This window comes from Petromyzon marinus, chromosome 63 (genome assembly GCF_048934315.1).
Source record: "Petromyzon marinus isolate PM22_M1 ecotype Great Lakes invasive population chromosome 63, UKy_Petmar_22M1.pri1.0, whole genome shotgun sequence".
In the NCBI taxonomy this organism is placed as follows: domain Eukaryota; kingdom Metazoa; phylum Chordata; class Hyperoartia; order Petromyzontiformes; family Petromyzontidae; genus Petromyzon; species Petromyzon marinus.
The window spans coordinates 3,797,945-3,815,843 of NC_133729.1; the positions used below are offsets into that span (position 1 = coordinate 3,797,945).

At 57.7% G+C, this 17,899-nt stretch overlaps 1 protein-coding gene across 2 annotated transcripts; it reads right to left on the reverse strand.

Moving 5' to 3' along the window:
- Positions 1–899: 899 nt before the first annotated feature.
- Positions 900–17,715, reverse strand: LOC116955988 (uncharacterized). 2 transcript variants are annotated; one of them, XM_076053989.1, is made up of 6 exons: positions 17,478–17,715; positions 13,752–13,904; positions 10,166–10,420; positions 8,327–8,386; positions 7,404–7,655; positions 900–6,131 (listed from the first exon to the last, which is right to left on the reverse strand). In XM_076053989.1, exons 1-6 carry the CDS (start codon positions 17,515–17,517, stop codon positions 4,402–4,404), a joined length of 2,490 nt encoding a protein of 829 aa, XP_075910104.1. In that variant the 5' UTR covers positions 17,518–17,715; the 3' UTR covers positions 900–4,401. The 2 variants fall into 2 exon arrangements, with proteins under 2 accessions (XP_075910104.1, XP_032833265.2); XM_032977374.2 differs by having other exon boundaries at positions 4,708–6,154; positions 17,478–17,709.
- Positions 17,716–17,899: the final 184 nt, after the last annotated feature.

Genomic DNA, 17,899 nt, shown 5'->3' on the forward strand with positions numbered 1-17,899 from the left:
AGATGGATTACATGTTATAGTTTGCATCCTTTATTTACACCAGTTGAGAACCCATTGAGATTAATTATCTCCTGTAATCGGCGTACTTTATTTAACCAGATGACAGCCCATTGAGTTTATTTAACCAGGCGAACGCCCATTGAGGTTGTGTGTATGTTTGTTGTTGAACTTCTTTCGCACCGCACGTAGCAAAGCGTGCTAATCGGAAGTGTGGGGGAAGGACAACAAACTAAACACAACAAGCAGTTCTAAAGAAATGGGTTTCTGTGTGAGTCTACGGGTCTCTGTGAGTCTACGGGTCTGTGTGAGTCTACGGGTCTCTGTGTGAGTCTACGGGTCTATGTGTGAGTCTACGGGTCTGTGTGAGTCTACGGGTCTCTGTGCGAGTCTACGGGTCTCTGTGTGAGTCTACGGGTCTATGTGTGAGTCTACGGGTCTATGTGAGTCTACGGGTCTATGTGTGAGTCTACGGGTCTATGTGAGTCTACGGGTCTATGTGTGAGTCTACGGGTCTCTGTGTGAGTCTACGGGTCTGTGTGATTCTACGGGTCTATGTGTGAGTCTACGGGTCTCTGTGTGAGTCTACGGGTCTATGTGTGAGTCTACGGGTCTATGTGTGAGTCTACGGGTCTATGTGTGAGTCTACGGGTCTATGTGTGAGTCTACGGGTCTCTGTGCGAGTCTACGGGTCTCTGTGTGAGTCTACGGGTCTATGTGTGAGTCTACGGGTCTCTGTGCGAGTCTACGGGTCTCTGTGTGAGGCTATGGGTCTCTATGTCAGTCTAGGTATATATGTTGAACTTCTTTCGCACCGCTGAGCACAGAGCCAACTTTGGTTGGCCGAAGCAAGCTAGTAATTTGAACAGAACACATAGAAAGAAAGTACAATGCACAAATAATTGTATTGATGTTTTAATCCATTGACCCATCCGCTTTCCAGAGCAATATTATCCAGCGGCATTTGTTTAAGCAAGCAAAGTCTGAATTCGTTCAGACTTCTTGGGCCTCATCAGCAGTCATGCTTGTTCAACAAATGCTGATGGTTTACAGGTTATTGGCAAGAGCTCTCCATATTAACGATATGGTATCACCGTTCAATGCACAACGCAATGCCACGTACAAATACATTATCGTGGGTAAAGCCAAATATAATCGGAACTCCGTTATGTCTCTCTCTCTACATATAAATACAAATGTTTTAGCCCACGTTAAAGAATACTGACTTCTATTAATAATATAAAATAACAGTTGGTTTGTAAAAACCATTGATGAAACACGTTATTTTGAAATATAAGCGTTGCAATAAATCATCTTAGATGGAGACTGGGTTTCAGCTATTCGTGATTTATGTACGTGTACGTTGAACTTCTTTCGCACTGTACGTAGCCAATAGTGCTAATGAGAGGTGTGTGGGTAAGACAAACTAAACACAAAAAAGCAGTTCTAAATAAATTCATTTTCCAGGTTTCCAGGCGTCTTGGTCAGGTGGATCAGCAGTAGACGCCCATCATCCCACCCTTTGGGGCCGATAAAATGAGCACCACTTTGTTGGGGGGGGGGGGGGGAATCGGAATCAATGCTCATTTGAGCAGGAAGTCACCGACAGTTTTCCGCTAACCAACATTAAATCATCCACCGTACTGTAACGTCATAAACTGTGACCCATATTTCTGATATCACAATAGGGCTCCGCGATCCACACACGCAAGCGGTCCCAATGGCAACTTCAAAATGACCACAGACATCACCGCGGCAAGCCAACCGTGGCCGTACTACGGCCTCTCCCCCACACCCATCCTCATCACAGGAACGTGAACGTGGACTATTCACCATTGTCTCAGGGGCTGGGGAGCAGGAGACCGGCACCCGATGCCTCGGCGCCCACGTCGATCAGCAAAATCGCCTCCGTTTCGTCGGCGCGTCCCGTTTCCGGTCACGAAGCGACGTCACAAAGTCCGTCGCCGCGTCACGTGACGTTGGAGGGGGCCGGCTACGAAGCGCTGCGTGACGCAAGGCCACGTGGTGGCGGCAGACACGCGGTCGAGGAGGGGGGGGCGGGGGGGAGGGGAAGAGCGGCCTCTGGTGGGCAGTGAGAGGCCACTGCGAGTGTGGCAGCGGCTCCCTCCCCACCGGAGCGGGCTCAGTCCAGCGTCGACGCCTCGATACGAGGGGGGTGGGCTCTCGCCACTCCGCCTCACCCCACCAACCACTACTCATCGTGAACTCGTTCGTCGTTGATCGAGTCCACCCCCCCCACGCTTGGGGGGGGGGGGCGACAAGATAAAATGAGTTCCCATAACTTTAAACATAGGAACATTTATATCGTGTTGTTGATGCGGTATTTGAGTTTTTTTTAAAAAACGCGAATTTTTTTGTGGGTTACTTTTGCTCCGGAATTTGTATCAGCTTCATTGATCGTTCGTTTTTTGTGACATGGCAATTTTGGTAGCCCAGGTCAACTCCCGCAAACGAGGCTCATTCTGGTCTCGTGTTAACACCCGGTTACAACAACAAAATCAAGATTAATGCAGTTATTCGCAATTATTTTACCCAGGGAAGCCTCACACCGATTCTCAACACACTTTTTCAGGAGGGTCCTGCCACGTTTTTGTCGTGCAGTAGGGGGGGGGGTTGCTGCTGTGATCCCAATTGAATCAATCGCAGGCAACTTATCAAGCATTGTAATATTTGGCCAATGCCAGTGACATTGGACGACTTAAAATATATTTTTGTCATCTATTGTTCTGCGGGGTTACTGCCAACGCCGACAAATAATTAATATTTGCACAAGCTGGGTTGGGTGGGGTGGAGTTGAGGGAGGTGGAGTGGGTGCTGCGTGTGTGCCTGGATGGGGTGGCTGGGTTGGCTGGATGATTGTAAACGCGCTGTAGCAGACAATTAATAATCCTCTGCTCACCACACACGCACCTCCGATTAGCACGGTTGGCTACGTACGGTGCGAAAGAAGTTCGGCGTACATACATTCAGCTGCGTGCATTCTACATGCCACGTGCTCATCTGTTCCCCTTCATAGGAATCGCCTTTCTCGACGTTTCGCCGGAGTTATTGCATCCCACATCATCAGCAGCAGCAGCAACACCAGTTGATGCACTCTCCAGCGAAACGTCGGACAAACTTGTAAAATAAAAGTGTGCTTGCTTTTTTTCAACACTCGTCCTCCTCCTCCTCCGGGTTGGCTGAAACAAAAATGTCGTGATTAGTTTGTGGTCCTTCCCCACACACTCCGACGAGCACGGCTGGCTACGTACCGTGGTGCGAAACAAGTTCAACTTGCATACACAGACTCACCACACAGAGACCAATAGACTCACCACACAGAGACCCATAGACTCACCACACAGATACCCACAGACTCACCACACAGAGACCCACAGACTCACCACACAGAGACCCACAGACTCATCACACAGAGACCCACAGACTCACCACACAGAGACCCACACACTCAACACACAGAGACCCACAGACTCACCACACAGAGACCCACACACTCAACATACAGAGACCCACAGACTCACCACACAGAGACCCACAGACTCACCACACAGAGACCCACAGACTCACCACACAGAGACCCACAGACTCACCACACAGAGACCCACAGACTCATCACACAGAGACCCACAGACTCACCACAGAGACCCACACACTCAACATACAGAGACCCACAGACTCACCACACAGAGACCCACAGTCTCACCACACAGAGACCCACAGACTCACCACACATAGAGACCCACAGACTCATCACACAGAGACCCACAGACTCACCAGAGAGACCCACAGACTCACCACACAGAGACCCACAGACTCACCACACTCCCCACCAGCACGGCCGGCTACGTACCGTGGTGTGAAAGAGGTGCTAGCACGGAGTCGACCGCTCAACGCGTGCGGGCCACTTGCCGGGAATTGCCGAGCGCCATGCACCTCCCCCCCCTCCCCCCCTCCCCCTACTCCCCCCGTATTGAGAATCATGGGAAAGAACCTTGCGGCTCGCAAGCTGGGACGGACGAACTCTCCGTGCTGTTCAGCGGCCGATCCGCTCCCCTAACCCCCCCCCACACACACACCCTCACACTCCCACCTCGCGCCCTTCCCTCGCTCGGACGCGGGTAGAGAGATTGCCATCCTCGGCCGTCGGCTCTCACCGCGAGGCTAGACGCGCTCTGCTTTCAAAAATCAAACACGCACGCATTCAGATGAAGACGCGGGTCACCCGCGTAGCCCGTAGCAGGCTGTTGGGGCGAGTGCTGCTCAGCGAGCAGCACTCGCCTGCGAGGGGCGGCACGGCACGGCCGCCGAGGGGGTGGGTGGCCAGCACCGCGCCCGGTCGCCTTCGCCTCCCCGGCGGGCGATGTTTACCGACCCAGGGAAGGCTCAGGACGTATACTCCTCCACTGCCATCGGTGGTCGCGAGCGGGAACCGAACCCTTGTCGGCCGGGTTGGGAGCGCGGCGCTCCCTGCACCGGCACCGCCGAGTTGGGTTCCGTACGGAGCCGTCGCCCGAGTGCCTTCGTCGGCCGGCGCACAACCGCGGCGCGGCCGGAGGCGGAACAAAAATAAATTAACAAAAATAGATAGGCAATAAGTACAGCAAAACAAACAAAAAATTCGGCAAAGAAAAACACTGGGGCAGGTTTCGTTTGCGCGACGTGAACCCGAAACCGACGAGCCGCCCGCCCGCCCGCCCGCCCGCCCGGCCTCCTCCGGACAGCCTCTACGGATCGGGTTCCGTCGCAGCGGCCGCTGCGCTCTGGGAAGCCGCGACGATTATGGGCAGCGTCTGCAGAATCAGCCCGCCCGCGGCGCCCTCCGCCAGCCCCGCCGCCGCCTCCGCCGCCTCTGCCGCCAGCCCCGCCGCCGCCTCCTGCTGCTGCTGCTGCTGCTGCAGCTGCTGCAGGTGAGCCGCGACCGCGACGTCTTCCACGGGCCCGAAGCGAACGATGCTCAGCGTGGGGGTGGCCGCCCTCACCACGAAGTGGCCGTGCGACGACACCTCCACCTGCTGCCGCCACCGCCGACGCTCCTGCGCCGCCGCCGCGCCGCCGTGGTCCACGCGGACGACTTCTCCCGACGCCAGCCGCACCGACGGCGCCTCCTCCTCCTCCTCCTCCCCCGCCGCCGCCGCCGCCGCCGCCGCCGCCGCCTCCTCCTCCTCCTCCGACGCCGGGGCAGCCGGGGCAGCGGCGGCGCTCCCTCCGGCCGCCGACGCAAGCAGGCCCATCTCGTGCAGCAGACGCACGGCGCTGGACTGCGACGCCGCCGCCGCGGCCGCCGCCTCCTCGGCCGCCGCCTCGTCCTGGCCGCCGACCTCGCCGCCGCCGCAGTCGCCGCCGCCGCCGCCGCAGTCGCCGCCGCCGCCGCCGTGCGCGATGCGCATGGCGGCCCTCACGATCTCGTCGCTGGGCGGCACCGGCGGGCCCGCGATGACGATCCGCAGCACCTCCTCCTCGGCCACGGCGATCGCTCCGCCGGCCCCGTCCGCGGCGCGGCCGTCGCCCGGCGCCAGCCGCTCCCGCCGCCGCTCCCCCTGCGCCATTCCGCCGCCCAGCTGCAGCACGGCGAGCGCCGCGCTCTGCACGGTGCGCGCCACCTCCTCGTGCTGCCGCCGGTGCGAGCGCAGGGAGTCGGCGCGCACGAAGGCCGCGCCGCACGCCTCGCAGCCGTGCGGCCGCTGCTGCTGCTGCTGCTGCTGCTGCTTCGACGGCGTCCGCGCGGGGCTTCCCCGCTCCTCCGAGCGCCGCCCGGAGCGCCGGTGCCGCGGCGAGGCGGCGATGCCGTGGGCGCGGGCGTGGGCCCGCATGGCCGTGCGACCCTCGCACGCGAAGTCGCAGCCGCGGTAGTCGCAGCGCAGAGGCGCCGGGGCCGCCACGGCCGGCACGGCCGGCGGAGGCGCCGGCGCCGGTGCCGGCGCCGGCCGTGCCGGCTTCCCCTCCTGCTGCTGCTGCTGCTGCTCGAGGCGGTGTCGCGAGCGCTCGTGCGACTTCACGTTGGCCTTCATGGAGCTGCGGTAGTCGCAGTGGTCGCACTTGTAGGGCTTCTCGCCCGAGTGCACGCGCATGTGCCGCTTGAGGTCCGAGTTGATCTTGAATTTGGCGCTGCACAGCTGACAGTGGAAGGGCGAGTCGCCTATACAAAGCAGTCGGAGAAGAGGTGGGGGGGGGGGGGGGCGAGGGGGGGGGCGAGGGGGGGGGGCGAGGGGGGGGGGCGAGGGGGGGGGGCGAGGGGGGGGGGCGAGGGGGGGGGGGCGAGATGCACGTACGGTGGGGTGATATTCCAGTGTGTGTGTGTGCGTGTAGCGGTGAGCGCAAGTAGTCAGGAGCAGGTAGGGAATAGCAATAATAAGAATAATATATTACCGTGACATAATTACGTTGAAATATGAAAGTGCATTGTGATTGCTACTGGTGGCCATACGTGTGGTGTGCATGAGTGTTGTGCAGAGCGAGGAGTGGTGGCGCAGCGGTCAGCGCCACGCTGCGCCACGAACCCGGCGACCCGAGTTCGATTCCCGCTCACCGCCAACACCGGCGTCGATTATCCAAACCGGTCCTGGGCCTCCCCTAAGTCGACTCGGCCTCAAACGAGTACCCGGTGTAGCGGTGTGTAGTAAACGTCACCGCTGGGGAGACAAAGGCGGCCGGGCGTGCGTAGTTGCCGGCACCGCTCCCACCCCCGCCGTGTGCCACAGCGCCGGCCTTCACGGGTGCCGCTCGCTGACGGCAACTTGCCCCCCCTCACAGCCCCGTCAGAGGCTACGCGGGGGAAATCTCCCGTCTTAGTTTCGCTTGACCGGGTGGATCCTCACTTCGTAGCGGGGGTTTCCTGGCCTGGATGACCAACCAGGCGGGATAGACGGTGCGAAATCGAGGCGAGCAGAAATCGGAGCGTGAACAGCCGCGGCGACGCGGGAGGAGCTTCAGAAGATATCGCGCGGGGACGAATCGACGACGCCCAGCGGTTGCCCTCCCCCGGAGTACAAAGGGCGACCGACGGGGAAGCAAGAAGAAAAGGTCGCTAGCAGCAGCAGCAGCAGACGACGACGACGATGACAACGATGACAATGATGACAACGATGACGACGATGACAACGATGCCGCAGGCAGCGACGAGACGGTAAACCGGGCACTGTCTGGATACCAGCCGTATGTCGTAGGATCGACAGCAGCAGCAGCAGCAACATTTGGGGGAAAGAAATGTAAAGGAACCGGTAGGAGAGGAAGGACCCGACAGAGAATGGCTTGGCGGCGGCGGCGGCGGGACCTTCCCTACGGCTCAAGCGTGGCGCTCCCCTAAGCCGGCCCTAGGCTTCCCCTCGGTGGAATCGGCCTGGAACGAGACGAGGGCCCCCCCCCCCCGCTCCCCCCACGCCACTCACCGGTGTGCGAGCGCAGGTGCACGACGAGCTGGCTGGCGTTGCGGCTGGCGTAGGGGCAGATCTGGCAGCGGAAGGGCCGCTCGCCCGTGTGCGTGCGCAGGTGCTTGCGCATGCTGCTGCCGTCGGACGACGAGTAGTCGCACTCCATGCACTGGTAGGGACGGCGGCCAGTGTGAGCGCGCGCGTGCAGCTGCAGCTTGTCCCGCCGCGAGAACGCCTTGCCGCACACGCCGCACTCAAACGGCTTCTCCCCTGTGTGCGTGCGTGTGTGTGTGCATGTGTGTGTGTGTGAGCGTGCGTGTGTGTGTGTGTGTGAGCGTGCGTGTGTGTGTGTGTGTGCGTGTGTGTGTGAGCGTGCGTGTGTGTGTGTGCGTGTGTGTGCGTGTGTGTGCGTGCGTGTGCGTGTGTGTGTGAGTGAGCGTGAGGGGTGACAGTGTGTAGCGGTTAGCGCTACGCCGCGCTACGAACCCGGCGGGACCGAGTTCGACTCCCGCTCGCGGCCAACGCGGTGACGATTATCTGAACCCGGTCCTGGGCCTCCCCTAGGTCGACTCGGTCTCAAATGAGTACCTGGGTGCGGTGTGTAGTGAACATCGCCACTGGGGGAGACAAAGGCGGCCGGGCGCGGTGCTGGCCACCCACCCCCCTCGTGCGCCGTGCCGGCCTTCACGGGTGCTGCTCGCTAACAGCACTTGCCCCAGCAGTCTGTTGCAGGCTACACGGTGGGGATCTTTGTGGTTGTGTGTGTGTGTGTGGGGAGCGGCGGTGCGGTGCTTAGCGCGCTGCACTACAAACCCAGCAGGGGAGCTGCTCGCTTTTGATCTCGGAAAGGATCGCGAGCTCACGGGCAAAATGCAAAATCAACACAGTGGTGGGCGGCGGGGGGGGTAGAGAGGAGAGGGTTGAGTGCGGTTGTGACTCACCAGTGTGCGTGCGTACGTGTCTTGTGATGTCCTTCGTGTGAGCAGTTTTAAAATTACATCCTGCGCACACACACACACACACACGACCAATCTTACAGTCTCACCAAAGTTTCAGTTTATTTATTAGGCATGGCCCTGTGAGCCATTCGGCTCTTGAATCGGGTGCAACCGCAACAACAAACAAAAAAACAAAAACACGAACAGGAAAAAACATCTTAAAGTGACGATGCGCAACAGAAAAAAATCCGGCAAAAAACGGCAAAGTCTTCCAGAAAAAGCACCGCATATCAACGCTGTGTGCAAAAATCCCAGTGGGATGCAAGTCAAACAACAACAACAACCATGAGACAATTCAGATTAAAGTTACCAGTCTAACTCTGCGCACTACAACAGACAAATATGGCTAACTTGCACCGCACCACGACTCCCATTAAAGGCTGGATCAGCCGATTGGTGGCGCAGGACAGGTTCACATCATTTGCCACCGATGCGAAGTCATGGGCGGGAATCGACAAGACAGGATGCCCCCCGAGTTCCGAGCACGGCGCGCTAACGGCCGTCGAAGCCGCTCCACCCCCCGTGCATACGAGCATACACACACGTGCGCGCGCACAATAGCGGCATCATCTACCGTAACACCTTCATCATTAAATCGGTGTCCATTACTGGAAGTCCTCGTTTAACGCATTCGGGATCACTTTTCGCGGACCGCGCCGGTTATAACGCCCAACGCGCACCGTTATATCGAGAAATGTGCCCCCGTTAAAACTACTTTCTTGAGCGGCGCGGCTTAGCGGTACGATGCAGTTCGGCGGCGGCGTGCCCTCCGTTATTTGTCCCGCCATGGGATGACTGCGGGCTTACTTGATAGTCCAAATGCGATTTTAAATTTGCACAATGTGATATACTTACGCCCTGTCATTTTCGATTGACGTGCCACTTTTCAGGAAGGCATCGACTCGCGCGTTAAAACGATGAACGAGTGTACCTGCGTAAGAGGCAAATCCGAAACTCAGCTGACCATTGTCCTGCAGCTCCACACCCACTTGTGGTTTGTGTCGAGTGAAAACAACACTCTGTAACGCTTCTCTCAGGAGGTGGTGGGGACGGCCCGGAGGTCAGAGACCTTTTGAAAACTTTTTTAATTTATTTTACCAGGTAAGGCCCACCGAGCCGTACAACTCGTTTCTCAGAAGTGGCTCGGCCACAAATGAATGCACAAATAATTGGCTCTTAATGTGGAAATCCATAGTCGCCCAAAATGCGGAGGGAAAATCCGGAGGTGCCGGAGAAAAATCCACGCGACCACGGGGAGAGAGAGAGCCAGAAACTCCAAATATACAGCAGCAGCAGCAGGCATCAGGGGTCTGGATCGAAACCACGACCTCCTGCATACCAGGCGAGGCAGTTAACATCTCCTAGCCACCGTGATGATGAGAGAGAGACACGCAAACTCCAAATATACAGCAGCAGCAGGCGTCAGGGTCGGGATCGAACCCACGACTTCCTGTACACCAGGCGAGGCAGTTAACATCTCCTAGCCACCGTGATGATGAGAGAGAGACACGCAAACTCCAAATATACAGCAGCAGCAGGCGTCAGGGTCGGGATCGAACCCACGACTTCCTGTATACCAGGCGAGGCAGTTAACATCTCCTAGCCACCGCGATGCCACCGTGGTGATCTTGAGCCAGCACAGCTGAGAACCCTGGGTTCGAATCCGGGTTGCATCCACTGCCTGCGATTAAACCGCGACCTCGGGGTGTAGCGAGCTGACGGTCTCCAAAAAATGATCAACACAGCCTAAACGACAACAGCAACAGCATCAACGCAACGCACCTTGGAATTTGCACTCGTATCTCTTCTCTTTTGTTACTTTCACCTTCCCCGCCGCTCCGACAGCGGCAGCAGTCGCTGCAGCAGCAGCAGCGGCGGCGGCGGCGGCGGCGGCAGTAGCCTCGGCCTTCTTTGTAGGGGTGGAGTTCACGACCTCCAGGCTGTGGACGGGAGAAGGACTCCTGCTAACCTCAGGGCTGATCATCGAAGCGGCGTCGAAGACGCATTCCGCGGACGGCGGGTTAACGTTCGCAGGAGCTGGGGGGAAGAAAAGAAAGGGAACGTCACAGTGGCATTTATGAACGTGTTCGCCAGATTACACGGCGCTCCTGGGGAGGAAAAATGCACACACACAGCCGCGATGAAGTTGGACGCCCCCGGTTCGTCCGCGCACGCGGACGCAACAACGGCGTTAACTTTCGTTGAAATCTGGGGGGCCAAAAGGGACCGATGAGGTGCTTGGGTTTTGATCCCTGCGTCGAGGTGCGTGGCTGGATCTCGCTCGCTCAGGAGCTCCGTAATGGGCAAGTCAGAACAGCCGAGTTCCTTGGGTGCGAATGTTTTCCGAACTTAAAACGACGAAACTATTTTTTTATTTTACCAAGTAAGGGCCCACTTAGCTATATAGCTATTTTTCGGAAACGGGACCTGGCCATCACAAATGATAAGCTCAACGAAGTGGCTTGTCCTGTGGAAATTTAGAGCCGCCAAATGCACTAAACGCATATTTATAAATGTGGAGGGAAAAACTGGAGGACCCGGAGAAAAAAAATCGACGGGATCACGGGGAGAGAGACACGCAGGCTTCAGGGTCTGGATCGAGCCCACGACCTCCTGCACACCAGGCGAGGTAGTTAACATCACCTAGCCGCCGTGATGACGATGAGAGAGAGAGAGACGCAAACTCCAATTACACAGCAGGCGTCAGGGTCGGGATCAAAACCACGACCTCCTGCACACCAGGCGAGGCAGTTAACGTCTCGTCACCATGGCGCCCATCATCATGAAGCTCTAACGATGTTCACGATGATGGCCAAGCAGGAACAACCGAGCCGGCGAATCGGAGGTTCCGATGTAACGAGCCCAGGGTCTCGGTGTCTCGCTATTTTAGGCAGCTCGTAACGGCCAGTAAATGAGGGCCCGGATTCGAGCGCTAGGTCAGATTGCTCCATCTCAAAAAGGTGTTTAACGGCCACGGCGATATCAAATGAGGCAACAGTTTGAGGCCTGGGACTGGGGTTGCTCTCCCCTGTCCCTCCGTCCACGAGTCTCACTCTCTCGCTTTGTCCCCGTCTCGCTCTCTCGTCTCTCTCGCTTGGGCCTTGACTGATAAACATACGTTCTATTTTATAGAGTCTAAGTTAAGAAGTTAACATCTTTTGAGTTTTCTGGTCAATTGTAGCTCCAATGTTCATCGCCAAATGGCACCATATATGATAACAAAGGCTTCTCGCCATCAGACGAGAACACATTCCGATTAACTCTCCCCTTCATCAGCAGAAACATCATCATCACGACCACCATAATCATGAGCACCATCATCATCAACAACAGCAGCAGCATAAATATATGGGTTTGACTCGAGGCTCTGGGTGCCACTCAGTCTGGGATCAAGGTCATCGGACGCTTGCGGAGTGCCAGGTCAACATCGCGGACGCATCCTATAATGTGACGTTTCTCTGTTCCAGAGTCGCGAGGAGAGGCTCCCGACAGCGGAGCGCGGGGTTTGCAGCTCCGCTGGAAGACGGAGCGAGCGGCGAAATAAACTTACGTGCTGTGTACACGGTAGCATCATGGGATGGTCTTAGAATAACATTCTAACTTGAAGCATGTTAAAGGTAATTCCTGTGCTCGCTGTCATCCAGTATCATCTAGAGAATGCTTTTACACGTGACCGTTTCACACGAGCCCCAGACACTCGAGAAAAATAAACGCCTATGTTTGTCCAAGTCACATATTTCGAGTGGACGTCAGCCCACGTAGCCACGACGCCGTGCGGCAGCTTCCTCCTCCGGCACGTGCAGGGCAACCAGTCCGCCCTTGACGCCCTTCACAGCCGGAGCTGATGGTGCGCCGTGGTCACCTGGCTCCCCACAGCGGGGCCGTCGTGTGGCAGCAGTGCGATGCCCCAGCGATGTTAGGAAGCGGCACACACACACCCCTCTTGGTCACACCGGAAGCGCACACACACACCCCTCTTGGTCAAACCGGAAGCAGCACACACACACACACACACCCCTCTTGGTCACACCAGAAGCGGCACACACACACCCCCCTCTTGGTCACACCGGAAGCGGCACACACACACACACACCCCTCTTCGTTACACTGGAAGCGGCACACACACAAACACCTCTTGGTCACAACGGAAGCGGCACACACACACACCCCTCTTGGTCACAACGGAAGCGGCACACACACACACACACCCCTCTTGGTCACACCGGAAGCGGCACACACACACACACCCCTCTTGGTCACACCGGAAGCGACACACACACACACACCCCTCTTGGTCACAACGGAAGCGGCACACACACACACACACACCCCTCTTGGTCACACCGGAAGCGGCACACACACACACCCCTCTTGGTCACACCGGAAGCGACACACACACACACACCCCTCTTGGTCACACCGGAAGCGGCACACACACACACACCCCTCTTGGTCACACCGGAAGCGACACACACACACCCCTCTTGGTCACATCGGAAGCGGCACACACACACACCCCTCTTGGTCACACCGGAAGCGGCACACACACACACACCCCTCTTGGTCACACCGGAAGCGACACACACACACACACCCCTCTTGGTCACACCGGAAGCGACACACACACACACACCCCTCTTGGTCACACCGGAAGCGGCACACACACACCCCCCTCTTGCTTGGTCACACCGGAAGCGGCACACACACACACATACACCCCTCTTGGTCACACCGGAAGCGGCACACACACACACCCCTCTTGGTCACACCGGAAGCGGCACACACACACCCCCCTCTTGGTCACATCGGAAGCGGCACACACACACACACCCCTCTTGGTCACACCGGAAGCGGCACACACACACACACCCCTCTTGGTCACACCGGAAGCGGTTCGTCCGGTGAAAGTTGCTCAAACCCCTTTCCCGTTCCGGGGCGACTGCAAAGTTCCAGGGTGGTGTCCCGTCCACCGCTGAAGCGGTTCGACGTTCAATTTATTTGTAAAGGCGTAGCAGCACCGTTGTTCTTAAAGACATTGTACTCACCGCAGAGAACTGTAGTGACACGCCCGCTTTTTTACGATAGCTGGCGCCAAGCTGCGCCACACGCCCCTCCCGCATGGCCTCGCGGGAGCCTCGGTACCGATAAAGTCATTTAATTTTGTCTTCTCCTTCCGATTCCGTTCCGATGACGCGCGTCATCGGAACAGGAAAAGGGGGGGGGGGGAGTTACATCTCTCGCGTCGGATCAGGAAATCTCCACGCGAGGAATCGTGTCGCGGGCATCTTGAGCGGCGCGTCCATCCCCACACCTCTCTCTCCATCTCTCTCTCGCTCTCTCTCCCCGCCCCCCGCCGCCCAACACTTACTGATGTAGATGTTGCTCTCCGTGTGGAGTGGACACTGGTTCTCTTGCTTGTGAGTGATGAACGCCTCCAGGCTGTGAAACTGATGCCGGCACGTGCCGCAGATATGGATGTCGCTCCCGGCCACCTCCACCACCACCATGTCCTTGGGCACCTCTGGAATCGACGGCGGCAGCAGCAGCAGCAGCAACCAAAACAAACACAAAACGTCATTCGACACCCGAGCGGCGGGGGACGTCACTCGCGCGAGGCTCGGGGCACTTTCAGGTGCCGCGTGGAGTTGTCCGCACCGCCCGCCGGCGAGGTGCTCGGTCACGGGACGGGACCCAGGTGTTGACCGACGTGCAGGCTGGTCCACAGGTGTCTAGCCACCGGTGCCTGCATCAAGTGGGTCACACGTTGGTCTTCTCACGGCCCTCGTGTATTTTGATGGTGGCGACCGAAGGTGGCCGCGGACTGCCGACGGTTGTTTTGGCGCAACGTGAATAAAAACAGATTGAAGGGGGTTGCCGCCTCTCGGCACTTTTGCACCCAACGTGACCCCTGGATTAAGCCGCTCTCTCAGATCGCACGGCGGATCGTAAGCTCCGATCGCAGGCGTTTTAAATTCATGCGCGCAGTGGCAAAATTTAAACCGGACATGACGGGACCTCCCTTGCCAGGAGCAAAACACAATAATATAGGTTGTGAGCCTTTCTGGTAATAAAAACAGCAGCGTTAAAACACCCCCCCCCAATCCCCCACACCCCCCCCCCCATCCTCTACCCCCCCCCCCAATCCTCCACCCCCCCCCCCCAATCCTCCACACACCCCCCCAATCCTCCACCCCCCCCAATCCTCCACACACCCCCCCCAATCCTCCACCCCCCCCAATCCTCCACCCCCCCCCCCCATCCTCCACCCCCCCCCCCAATCCTCCACCCCCCCCCCAATCCTCCACCCCCCCCAATCCTCCACCCCCCCAAACCCCCTCCGCACCCCCCCCCCAATCCTCCGCACCCCCCCCGACCTCCGCACCCACCCCCAAATCCTCCACCCCCCCAAACCCCCTCCACCCCCCCCCCAATCCTCCACACCCCCCCCGACCCTCCGCAACCCCCCCAACCCCCGCCGCTAACAATCAAGGCCGAGGGTTAGGCCGTGAACGACACGCAGACACGGAGACACAGAGACAGAGACACGGAGACAGAGACACGGAGACACGGAGACAGAGAGACACGGTGACAGAGACACGGAGACAGAGACACGGAGACAGAGAGACACGGAGACAGAGAGACACGGAAACAGAGAGACACAGAGACACGGAGACAGAGAGACACGGAGACACGGACACAGAGAGACACGGAGACACGGAGACAGAGAGACACAGAGACACGGAGACACGGACACAGAGAGACACAGACACACGGAGACACAGACACGGAGACAGAGACACGGAGATGGAGACACGGAGACAGAGACACGGAGACACAGAGACAGGGAGACACGGAGACAGAGAGACAGAGAGACAGGGAGACACGGTGACAGAGACACGGAGACAGAGAGACACAGAGAGACACGGAGACAGAGAGACACAGAGACACGGAGACAGAGAGACACGGAGACAGAGAGACACGGAGACAGAGAGACACAGAGACACGGAGACAGAGACACGGAGGCAGAGACACGGAGACAGAGAGACACGGAGACAGAGAGACACGGAAACACGGAGACAGAGACACGGAGGCAGAGACACGGAGACAGAGAGACACGGAGACAGAGAGACACGGAGACAGAGAGACAGAGAGACACGGAGACACAGAGACACGGAGACAGAGAGACACGGAGACAGAGAGACACGGAGACAGAGAGACACGGAGGCAGAGAGACACGGAGACAGAGAGACACAGAGACAGAGAGACACGGAGACACGTAGACACAGAGACACGGAGACACGTAGACACAGAGACAGAGAGACACGGAGACAGAGAGACACGGAGACACAGAGACAGAGAGACACGGAGACAGAGAGACACGGAGACACAGAGACAGAGAGACACGGAGACACAGAGACAGAGAGGCACAGAGACAGAGAGACACAGAGACAGAGAGACACGGAGACAGAGAGACACGGAGACAGAGACACGGAGACAGAGAGACACGGAGACAGAGAGACACAGAGACAGAGAGACAGAGACACGGAGACAGAGACACAGAGACAGAGAGACACGGATACAGAGACACGGAGGCAGAGAGACACAGAGACACGGAGACAGAGACACGGAGACAGAGACACGGAGACAGAGAGACACAGAGACACAGAGACAGAGAGACACGGAGACACAGAGACACGGAGACAGAGAGATACGGAGACAGAGAGACACGGAGACAGAGAGACACAGAGACAGAGAGACAGAGACACGGAGACAGAGACACAGAGACAGAGACACGGAGACACGGAGACAGAGAGACACAGAGACAGAGAGACACAGAGACAGAGAGAGACAGAGGCAGAGAGAGACAGAGAGACACGGAGACAGAGAGACACGGAGACAGAGAGACACGGAGACAGAGAGACACGGAGACAAAGAGACACGGAGACAGAGAGACACGGAGACAGAGAGAGACAGAGAGACACGGAGACAGAGAGACACAGAGACACGGAGACAGAGAGACACGGAGACAGAGAGACACGGAGACAGAGAGACACGGAGACAGAGAGACACAGAGACAGAGAGACACAGAGACAGAGACAGAGAGACAGAGAGACACGGAGACAGAGAGACACAGAGACAGAGAGACACAGAGACAGAGAGACACAGAGACACGGAGACAGAGAGACACGGAGACAGAGAGACACGGAGACAGAGAGACACGGAGACAGAGAGACACGGAGACAGAGAGACACAGAGACACGGAGACAGAGAGACACGGAGACAGAGAGACACGGAGACAGAGAGACACGGAGACAGAGAGACACAGAGACACGGAGACAGAGAGACACAGAGACAGAGAGACACAGAGACACGGAGACAGAGAGACACGGAGACAGAGAGACACGGAGACAGAGAGACACGGAGACAGAGAGACACGGAGACAGAGACACGGAGACAGAGAGACACAGAGACACGGAGACACGGAGACAGAGAGACACAGAGACACGGAGACAGAGAGACACGGAGACAGAGAGACACAGAGACACGGAGACACAGAGACACGGAGACAGAGAGACACGGAGACAGAGAGACACAGAGAGAGAGACACGGAGACAGAAAGACACAGAGACACGGAGACAGAGAGACACGGAGACACAGAGACACGGAGGCAGAGAGACACAGAGACACGGAGGCAGAGAGACACGGAGACAGAGACACGGAGACAGAGACACGGAGACAGAGAGACACGGAGACACAGAGACACGGCGACAGAGACACGGAGACAGAGAGACACGGAGACACGGAGACAGAGAGAGACAGAGAGACACAGAGACAGGGAGACACGGAGACAGAGAGACACGGAGACAGAGAGAGACACAGAGACGTGAAGTTTTATTTTTTAGCGCAAAACGCGCGTGGGGGGGGGGGTCTGCAAATCAAAGTGGCCGCGAGCGTGCGAGCGAGCGAGCAGCATTGGACAACGAGGCGGAGAGGCAGCAGCCGCTGCTGGTTCCGGGGCCTTGCGAGCATGGATGGCGCCCCAAACAATGAATCCCACAACCACCACCACCACAACAACCACAACCACCTTCACCTTGACTCTCAAAGTCTTCGCTCGACTCGGCCACGTTCATCTTGCGCGTCCCACTGGCCCCTGGCCCCACCACTACAACCACCACCACTTTGATCTCTAAACGCTGCAGAGAGCACTCGGCAGGCGTCTCACGGTGCGAGGGTTCCACCACCCTCACGTTGAGCCATTCGAGGAGGAGGAGGTGGGGGGGTGCCTGCCGCGTCCCCCCTGCGCGTCACTTTGAACGCGACGTAGAGAGTGGGTGTTTGTTTGGCCGCCATGTTTGTAAGGGGGAGGGAGTGTTCACGTAGCAGGCTTTCGCGATCCATTATCATCTATGGGGGGGGGGGGGGTGTTGGATCGCGTAAGTATATAAATGTTGTGTCGTTAAACCCGCCACCACCCGATAAAAACAAAACTTGTATGGGGTGGGGGGAGGGGTG

Coding starts and splice junctions, on each gene's coding strand:
- LOC116955988 (XM_076053989.1), bottom strand. CDS start 17,517: ATGAACGTGGCCGAGTCGAGCGAAGACTTTGAGAGTCAAG. Junction 8,387..10,165: donor ATACGAGTGCAAATTCCAAG/GTGCGTTGCGTT, acceptor GTGTGTGCGCAG/GATGTAATTTTAAAACTGCT. Junction 6,132..7,403: donor GCACCTGCGCTCGCACACCG/GTGAGTGGCGTG, acceptor TTCCACTGTCAG/CTGTGCAGCGCCAAATTCAA.